This window comes from Solanum lycopersicum, chromosome 1, assembly GCF_036512215.1.
Source record: "Solanum lycopersicum chromosome 1, SLM_r2.1".
Taxonomy (NCBI): Eukaryota; Viridiplantae; Streptophyta; class Magnoliopsida; order Solanales; family Solanaceae; genus Solanum; species Solanum lycopersicum.
The window spans coordinates 64,456,092-64,466,260 of NC_090800.1; the positions used below are offsets into that span (position 1 = coordinate 64,456,092).

The 10,169-nt window shown below is 36.9% G+C and overlaps 2 protein-coding genes across 2 annotated transcripts; both read left to right on the forward strand.

The window, feature by feature from the left end:
* The first annotated feature begins 492 nt into the window (after positions 1–492).
* Positions 493–1,313, forward strand: LOC138344649 (uncharacterized). Its single transcript, XM_069294719.1, has 2 exons — positions 493–706; positions 757–1,313. The coding sequence occupies exons 1-2, from the start codon at positions 493–495 to the stop codon at positions 1,311–1,313; spliced, it is 771 nt and encodes a 256-aa protein (XP_069150820.1).
* Positions 1,314–1,505: 192 nt separating this feature from the next.
* Positions 1,506–3,044, forward strand: LOC138344665 (uncharacterized). Its single transcript, XM_069294720.1, has 4 exons — positions 1,506–2,019; positions 2,118–2,266; positions 2,385–2,551; positions 2,813–3,044. The coding sequence occupies exons 1-4, from the start codon at positions 1,506–1,508 to the stop codon at positions 3,042–3,044; spliced, it is 1,062 nt and encodes a 353-aa protein (XP_069150821.1).
* The last annotated feature ends 7,125 nt before the right edge of the window (positions 3,045–10,169 follow it).

Below are 10,169 nucleotides of genomic sequence, written 5' to 3' on the forward strand. Positions count from 1 at the left end.
AATGGGTAGTGTTGAAATTCTAAGTTGTCTAAGTGGGATAGCTTAGTGGGCAGATTTATTTATACTTAGGCTTGTTAAGCAATAGAGACTATTGCTTGAACGTGAGATTAAAAACTTCTTCTCATATTTGTTGTAATCGTGTTTCACTTTTGCTTGTAAAGATTAGTGAAAACGATTGAAAATCCTGTGAGACAGGTCGTGAATTTACTCCCTTAAGCAAGGAGGTTTCCACGTAAAATCATTGTGTTGTTTCAAACTGCATATAACTTTCTGTTTATACTTATTAGTGTGTCAAGGGACCTAGTCCATTGACTGATAAGTGAAGGCACATATTCTATCAAGTGGTATCACAGCAGACACTCTCTATTTGGTTAACCCCAAGTAAGTGATATCTGTTCTAGAATGTCTGCTCCACTTAATCTAGAAGAAGGTTAGTCTTCGACAAGACCTCCTCGTTTCAATGTCCATTTCTACAGTTGGTGGAAAGTTAGAATGCATGATTTCCTCATTGCTGAAGATAGTGAGCTATGGGATATCGTACTAGATGGACCGTTTATTCCAATGATAGAAGAAAAGGATGGAGAGAAAACTAGGCTGGTTCCAAAGCCTAGACAAAAATATGATGAAGCTGATAGAAAGAAGATAGAAAAAGGATACAAGGCAAAAACTCTTCTTGTCTGTGGGATAGGACCTGATGAGTTCAATCGTGTCTTAGCATGTGACTCTGCTAAAGAAATCTGGATTGTTTAAAAATAGCTCATGAAGGAACTGAAAAAGTCAAAGAATCCAAGATTGATATGATCACCTCCTTGTATGAAAACTTCAAGATGAAGGAAGGAGAAACCATTCATGAGATGTTCACAAAATTATCTTCTATTACCAATGAGCTGCGAGGTCTTGGGGAACCTATCAGTATGAGCAAGCAAGTCAGGAAGGTGCTTGGAATTCTTCCAAAGTCCTGTGAAAGCAAGGTTGATGCAATTTCTGAAGCAAAAGATCTAAAGGTGCTGACAAAGGATGCTCTCATTGGAAATCTAAAAACTCATGAGATGAATCGAAATCATGATTTGTCAAAGAAGGAAGTCAAAAAGCATAAGTCCTTGATGCTGAAATACAAATCTGATGAAAACTCCAGTGATGATGATATGGCTTATCTCATCAATAGATTTCAAAAAATTATGAAAAAGAACAAAGGTTTTAGAAGAGGAACGAATGGCCCTCGAAATGCTACTCAGAATGATACCTGCTACAAATGTGGAAAAGTTGGACACTTTATTAGAGAGTATCCTCTTTTCATAACGGAAAACATGTAACATCAAAAACCAAGAAGTGACAAAGAGAAGAGAAGGGACCTGGTACTCAGCAAAAATGATCGAAAAGACGTTGTTGCAGACTATGTGGTCAAAAAGGCTCTTTCTGCATGGGGAGACTCTTCAAGTTACTCTGATGAACCAAATGATGTGTCTATGGTGGCGGTTCGTTAAGAGGAAACCATATTCAATGAAATGTTTGCTTTCATGGCTCATACAGAAAATGAAGAAGAGGATGACAATGTAACTCTTCTTGATATGAAAAATGATCTGAATAATTATTCTCTTAAAAAATTGAGAACATTGGCAAATGTTATGATTGATTCAGTAATTGAGTTAACCTCTGAAAGAGACATTATGAATGATGAACTTGACAGTTTAACAGAAAACAAGGTTAAACTGGAGGAGAAAATGCCAAAAATGGTGTCTCTAGAGTCTGATAACACTGAACTTAAAAAACAGTTCAATCAGATTGCTGAAGAAGCTGAAAAGCTAAATGGAAGTTCAAATGGTTTACAAGATGAAACTGAAGAAATACTGAAAACCACTAAGAAAAATCTTGGATTGTCTTTGGAGAAGAGCAACGAATTAGAAAAGGAAATTGTCAAACTTAAGGAAGAACTTGAAAAATCTCTTAAGTGGACAAAATCCTCTAAATTGTTGTCAAATGCAACAAATCAGAGTAATTTAGATCAGAAAGGCCTAGGATGTTTGAATATTACTCCTCTTTTTAATACTCACAGCAAGTATGTATCTGTGTCTGACAACTTGCTTTGTCTTCACTGTGGAAAAAATGGGCATTTAAAGGGAGAGTGTTCCAGCTGGAGAATTCTCATGAAACACTCTCTAATTATGCTGAAAGGCAAAAATTATCAAAAGAGAGACCTGGTCCTCCAAAACCTGTTTCAATTGATAGATTTTCAAAGAAAAAATTTGTCTCTGATCCAATGTCCTTTGTTAGAAAGTTCCAAAAATGCCCTATTTAACTAGATACAATCTGATCACTCCTTTGTCTGCCTTCTGGGAACTCAAATTGAAATGGGTTCCCAAGTTAACAATTGATTCTTGGTGCAGGCTAGTGAGAGGAGCAGCAGTCAATGTTGGTATATGGACAGTGGATGCTCTAAACATATGACTGGTGACATAAAAAATTTCCTCTCACTCAAGACACTTCAGGGAGGAGGTGTCTCGTTTGGTGATGGAAAGAAGGGGTACATTTTGGGATTTGGTAAAGTGGGAAGGTCTCTTGAAGAATCAATTAACAATGTTTACATGTTGATGGGTTGAAGTACAGTCTCTTGAGTGCGTCTCAAACTTGTGACAACGGAAATGAAGTCAAGTTTACTTCTGAGAAGTGCACTGTGGTTAGTCTAACCACAAAGAAAGTGATTCTCACTGCTTTCAGAAGTAAAAATTGTATGTGGCAGGCTTAGAAACGTCTCATGAGATGATATGACATTTCATAGTGCTCAAAATGAAAATGCTGATCTTCGGCATCGCAGGCTGGGGAATGTGAGCTCATCTTTGTTGAGTAAACTGATTTCTAAGGACCTGGTCCGAGGTCTGCCAAAGTTGAAGTTTGCTGAAAATAAAATATGTGAAGCGTATGTCAAAGGAAAACAAATCAGATCATCCTTTAAACCAAAGAAGCAAGTGACCTCATCAAGAGTTCTGGAGCTGTTGCATATGGACTTATGTGGACCTTTGAAGGTTCAAAGCAGAAACGGCAAGTAATACATTCTGGTGATAGTTGATGATTACTCAAGATATACATGGACAAGATTGCTAAGATCAAAAGCAGAAACACCTGAAGAATTGGTGGTATTCTTCAAAATGATTTAAACTAAATTGAATCAAGTGATTTGTGGGATTAGTTCTGATCATGGAACTGAGTTTTAGAACTCAAAACTGGATCATTTTTGCATGGAGAATGGTACTAGCCATAACTTCTCTGGTCCAAGAACTCCTAAACAAAATGGAGTGGTGGAAAGAAAAAACAGAACCTTGGTGAACATTGCCAGAACTGTGATTATTGGGTCAAATCTTTCTCAAAAATTCTGGGCTGAAGCTGTCAACACACCATGTCATGTTACCAACAGGTGTCTGATAAGAGTTGTTTTGAATAAGACCCCCTATGAGCTGCTCAACAACAAAAATCCTATGCGGAACTATCTTAGAGCATTTGGGTGCAGATGTTTTGTGCTGAACAATGGAAAGGATTATTTGGGAAAATTTGATCCTAGGAGTGATGAAGGAGTATTTGTTGGATATTCTTCATCGAGTAAGGCATAGAGAATATTCAACAAAAGAACTCAATCCATTGAAGAAAGCATTCATGTTGTATTTGATGAAGATGAAAGCTTGAAGAACAATGGATCAAATGATGAAGATGAAGTGATTAAGTTGTTCAATTCACAGAAAATTGAAGGAAGTGAAGTTGATGCAGAACAACAGTTGAAAAATGACTACGATAATCATAATCATAGTTTACCTGAAAAGGATGATGAAGTGGAAAAGTGTAATGAGGTACCTGGTACTATTCTGAATTCCAGTCATAGTACATCAAACTCCCCTGAAAATGATGACACGCTTGATGAAGAAGAACATGTTGATCAGCTAAACTAGTCTGCTTTAAGACCAGGATGGAAACATAGTTCATCACATCCTCTTGATAATCTTATCTCTCCTTTGAACTCTGGAATTCACACTAGATCAAAAACAAGAAATCTAGTTGCATTTTCAGCATTCATATCATCTATTGAGCCCAAGAATGTGAAAGAGGCATTAAGTGATGCAGATTGGATCAACTCAATGCAAAAAGAACTTCATCAGTTTGAAAGAAGCAAAGTATAGTACCTGGTTCCTCGACCTGTAGGCAGAACAGTAATAGGAACCAGATGGGTTTTCAGAAACAAGCTTGATGAAAATGGAGTGATTACTAGAAACAAATCTAGGTTGGTGGTTCAAGGATACAATTAAGAAGTAGGAATAGACTATGATGAGACTTTTGCACTTGTTACCAGGATAGAGGCTATAAGAATTTCAATAGCTTTTGTTGCATTCATGGGGTTCAAGCTGTATCAAATGGATGTCAATAGTGCATTTCTTAATGGAGATCTAAAAGAGGAAGTTTTTGTCAAACAACCTCCTGGGTATGAATATGATGAGCTACCAGATCATGTGTTCAGATTAAATAAGGCTATGTATGGTCTGAGGCAAGCTCCTAAAGCATAGTATGAAAGGCTGTCAAAGTTTCTGCTGAAGAATGGTTTCAAAAGAGGAAAGATAGACAATACTCTGTTCTTATTATTAAGAGAACAAGAATTGCTTATTATTCAAGTTTATGTGGATGATATAATTTTTGGAGCTACTTCAGAACATTTGTGTGAAGAATTCTCATCATTAATGGAAAAGGAATTTTAAATGAGCATGATGGGCGAACTGACATTCTTTCTTGGTTTACAAATCAAGCAATCATCAAATGGTATTTCAATCTATCAGGAGAAGTACATCAATGAGTTGCTGAAGAAATTCAATATGTTTGATTCCAAACCTATTGATACTCGCATGGGAACAAATTACAAGCTTGTAGTAGAGGAATCTGATCCTCTTGTGAATCAAACCATGTATAGGGGAATCATTGGATCTTTGCTATATCTGACTGCTAGTAGGCCTGATATTGTCTATAGTGTTGTAATGTGTGCCAGATTTCAAGCATGTCCTCGTGACTCACACTTGAAGGCTGCAAAACGTATTTTAAGATACTTGAAGAATCTCTTCTATCCAGAAGGGGACACCCTTGACTTAGTTGGCTTTGTAGATGCTGATTTTGCTGGTTATCAAGTTGAAAGGAAAAGTACTTTTGGAATGGACTATTTTCTTGGATCCTTACTCATTTCTTGGGGAACCAAGAAACAGAATTCTGTGGCTCTTTCAACTGCTTACGCTAAGTATGTAGCAGCAGCAGCCTGCTGTTCACAGTTGTTATGGATCAAGCAACACTTGGAGGATTTTGATATAAACATCAAAGCTATTTCTCTTATGTGCGACAATACTATTGCTGTTAGTATGGGAAAAAATCCAATTCACCGTAAGCGAACAAAGCATATTAATGTTAGACACCACTTTCTGAGAGACCATGTTGAAAAGGGGAATATTGTGCTTACATATTGTCCAACGGAGGAGCAAATTGCAGACATCTTCACGAAGGCTCTCAGTAAAGATCAATTTGAGAGAAATAGGCTGAAGTTTGGTATGATGATCTCTAAGTAATGACCATAGCTTCCAACAGTTGAATTCCCTTGATGGCTAAATTTGCAATGCAGGTATCTTTTATGTAAATAATTAACTATCTGGATTAAGATCTTTTTTGTATCTTTTGTAGGTATACTTTCAGGAAGGACTAGCCTAGCAATGACATGACTAGAACAACTGGGAATGACGATAAAATTGTGTCATGGTACCTGGTGCCTGTCCAAGTTAGCTTTTGTACATTAATTTTAAACTGAAAATTATGATCGTTGATAATGCCACGTGTCAGTCAACGGTCATTCTGACTGTTAGTCCCATCGCTTATCCCTCAAGCGACACATCAAATAACGGACCTGGCACCGTTTCAAGTCTTTTTAAACCCTCTTTACTCCTTTTTGAAATTCTCATCCGTCCTTTAACATTCCTTCTTCTTAAAAAGGAAATCAAGTAAAAGTTACAAGACACAATCTGTTCTTCCTTCTTCCTTTTTGTCTTCGAAAAGCTATTTTTTGTTCTCATTCTAGTCAAAAATGTCTGATCCTTCTTCCACCTCCAAACAAATGATCACTGCTCTCAGTGAAATAGAACCTATCGCTTTCTACTCTCCTTCGGCAATGGAGTCCAGATCAAGTGCTCCTTCAAGTTCTCAGAGAGATACACTTGACAATCCATTCTACTCCATAGATCAAAACAGCACTAGCTTGCCTACAGGACCTGGTCCTTGCCTTGAAATGCTGCCTGATAATCTTATTGAAGAAGATCTGCCAAGAAATAAATCGTTTGAGTCTAACATCTTGGCTGCAAGTGTAGAACTGGTTATTGAAAGTCTTGCTATGATGAGGGAAGAGGCTAGGGCTGAGCTAACTGAGGCTTTACAGAGGGAAGAGGTAAGACACTCAACTTTTTTTTGATAAAACTCCAGATATTGGAAGGTATCCTTCGTCAAACTCCTCAGAATCTGAAAGTGAGGACGAACCCCTAAAATGGAAGGTTAAGAGAAGAGAGGGTGAAGCGTCTAGGAAGGGAAAAGAGAAGGCTGTGGAAGAGGCCCCTAGAAGAAGACATACTACTAAGTCTGTTGCTCGAAATTTGATGGCCGATGCCTTAAAGTCCAGTGCACGTTCTATGACTGCAATTAGAAGTGCCAGAACCTTTGAGGTATCAAACTTTAAATTGCCTGAGTCTGATGTTGTTGAGTTGTCTGCTGAGGAATTTGAAAAGAAAAGCAAGAAGAAAAGGTTTGGAAACAAAAAGTCAAAGGATTCGAAGAAGGTTGAGAAAACAAAGTCCAAAAACAAAAGTTCTGCAGGAAAAAAGGAAGAGATCACAGGGACCTTGTGCCCAAATAGGAGTGATGAGAATGTCAACATGCAGGAAGTTGTTGACAACCTGAGAAAGCAAGCCGTCTTGGCTGGGAGAGTCTTTGATATGGGAATAATCAATCTTCCTAGCATGGACTCTCTTCATGATATGGTAGAAATTCAATCATGGCTGCATCTATTCAACAGAAAATCTTCTATCCTCTATGAAAAAGTAGTGCGGAAATTCTATTATAAATTCAATTCAAAGAAGATGGGAGTATCCTCACAAGGGTAAATGACATTGTTGTACATCTGGATGAGTGTCTGTTGGGCAAAATTCTCAGGGTAACTAGAGAGCGAACCGGGTCTGTGACTGGAAAAACTTGCTCTACTGAGTTTATGTGCTTGGTTTCTAAGATACCCACAACAAAGGTTGCTGGGATTTTTAAGAAGGTCATGAAGAGCGAGTACCAGTTGGTGTTCGAATTTGTCAACAAAGTTCTCGTTCCTCGTATTGAAAAGAGGACTTCAGCAACTTCTGCTAACTTGTTTGTGATGGAGATGTTGTGCAGATTTGAAGCTTTGAATCTCCAGGTCTTATGCTTGAGCACATCTACAAAACTGTCATCGAGAGGAAAGAGATTCATGGAATGGGATACGGATACTTTCTCATAGAAGTATTCAAGCATTTTAAAATTCCTCTCAGTGTTGGAAAGGTTGGGACGGTGAAACAAACTATTTCGTAGAGTACCCTGGTCGAATGTGAGTGTATTGAAGGGAGAGGCAATCCCAAGAGCAAGGCTCAACTCATAGAAGATCAGAATCAACTCAAGCATGAGGTTGAGGAGCTCACTGTGCGTTTGAGTGGTAAAGATGCCGAAATTGCCATACTCAAAGCAGAACTACTTACTGCACAGACTGAGGGACCTGGTACTTCCGTGGTACATGATCTGGAGAGACAAAATGCTGAGTTGAAGGCCAAGATTACTGTCTTACAGGAGAAGGCAATTAAAGATAATGATGCTGCCAATGCACGACTCACTCTCATTATCCAGTCCCTGTCTCATCAACCTCCTCCTTCCTAGCCTGTTAAAAACCTTTCATGTGTCTTTTTTTTGTGCGTCTTATCTTTGTGTAATTGGATTATCAGTTTGACTTTAATGTACTAAATGTTATTGTTGAATGCTAGTTAACTTATTCCTCTGGTGTTCTAGTTATAATCTACTGTGAATGCTTTTCCTTTTCTGTTTGATTGCTATCTAGCTTTGATATTATCTGGTATTACTGTTGACATTATTGGTTTACTGTATATATTTTTTGTGATGCCAAAAGGGGGAAGTAAAACTGGTAAGTAGCTAAATGGCTGAGTTATATGTGTGAGGGGGAATACAGTGAGGGGGAACACGTGAGGGGGAATCCAGTGAGGGGGAACAAAGCTGGAGTGTTGCCTGAGAGTATTGTTTGTCATCATCAAAAAGGGGGAAAATGTTATTTGCAGTTTTGATGATTTGACAAACTTAGGGACCTTGTAAAGGTACCGGTTTCTTACTTGAGTGTTGAAGATAAAGCAAACTCAGGGACCTTATAAATGTATCACGCTCTCAATGTGACGAGTCGATTGACTGCCAGCTAGAGAAGGTACAGAAAGTAGGTGCACTCTTCCCAACAGTGTCAGAAAGTCAGACTTCTCCAACCAATGACAAAGAGTTTAAGAAAAGTGACTTGTCCATATAAAAGTCACTTTCCTAAACATCATCAGCAGTTTTTGCAACTTGACAAAGAATTTTTCAAGAACACTTGCAAAGGCTATCAGCAAACAAACGGCAGAATTATTTAAACAACAACAGAAATCCTTGGAGCATCCAGTTTTTAGTTGTTTAAGAATATATTCTCTTGGTCTTACATTGTAAACTATTCTTGAAACTATAAAGGAATCAGTGGGCAGTGTTGGAATTCTAAGTTTTCTAAGTGGGATAGCTTAGTGGGTAGATTTATTTCTACTTAGGCTTGTTAAGCAATAGAGACTATTGCTTGAACGTGAGATTAAAAACTTCTTCTCACATTTGTTGTAATCGTGTTTCACTTTTGCTTGTGAAGATTAGTGAAAACGATTAAAAATCCTGTGAGACAGGTTGTGGTTTTACTCCCTTAAGCAAGGAGGTTTCCACGTAAAATCATTGTGTTGTTTCAAACTGCATTTAACTTTCTGTTTATACTTATTAGTGTGTCAAGGGACCCGGTCCATTGACTGATAAATGAAGGCACATATTCTATCAGCTACTGTTATATATTTCTTGCCCGTTTTGAAATCTTGCTGTATTCACAAGATTCAAAACACCAACAACCTATGAAGCTCTCTATAGGTTATCAGATCAAAAACTGATGATAAGTTTAGAGAATATTAATAACTCTTCAAAAATGTGTATGTCGAGTCCTTCAAAAACTAATATATCTTTTGAGGATTTGACATGGGTTCAGTGACTTGTTTGGAGAGTCCGAGCAACATAATTTGAAATATACCAATGAAGCTTAATAAGCATTTAAAAACATGGCTTGATTCAAATCTTTAGTCCTGTTCTAGAGAAAGAAAGGATCATTATTCAGATTTACGAATAATACCAATGAGCCTCATTTTGCAGTTATCTAGTTACTTAGATTATGATATGTATGTGTTCCGTCTAATATAATACATTTAGAAACTTTCGTATAAAATAACAATTTTTTTAATCTTAAAAAAGTCACAACTTTTAAACGGTGTCACAATTTAAAATGAAAACAATTTATCGAATCAATTTACTTACAGGGAAAGAAAATAATAGTGACGTAAATAATTTACTATACCAAATGAAGTCGCGGAACTTTAATTGAAAATTGAAACTATGTAGCATTTTGTGTCAAGTTACTACATATATATTTTCATTTATATTTCTTAAATTTAATTTTTTACACATCTTTAGATTAATAAAATTCATCAATAAATTCGCCTGAAGGGTTAAAACACATTACATAACATGAAATCATCATATGCCAAAAGGAATTTTTTTTATTTTAATGTAAAAAAAGAAACATTTATCAGATTAGATGAATAACAATCAAAACAAAAAGATTCACATCTATTTCCATATAAATAAGAGAAAGGAATAATTAACATGTAAGCAAATAAAATAAAAATAGAAAAAATTAGAGAACAAACAAACATGAGAGAATGTTGGTAGAAGCGTATGAGATTTTATGAAGTTGCTTTTGATGGTCGCCGCTTGTCATACGGTCGCTAACGGACCCTTCCTACCCAAAAGTGCATCTGATA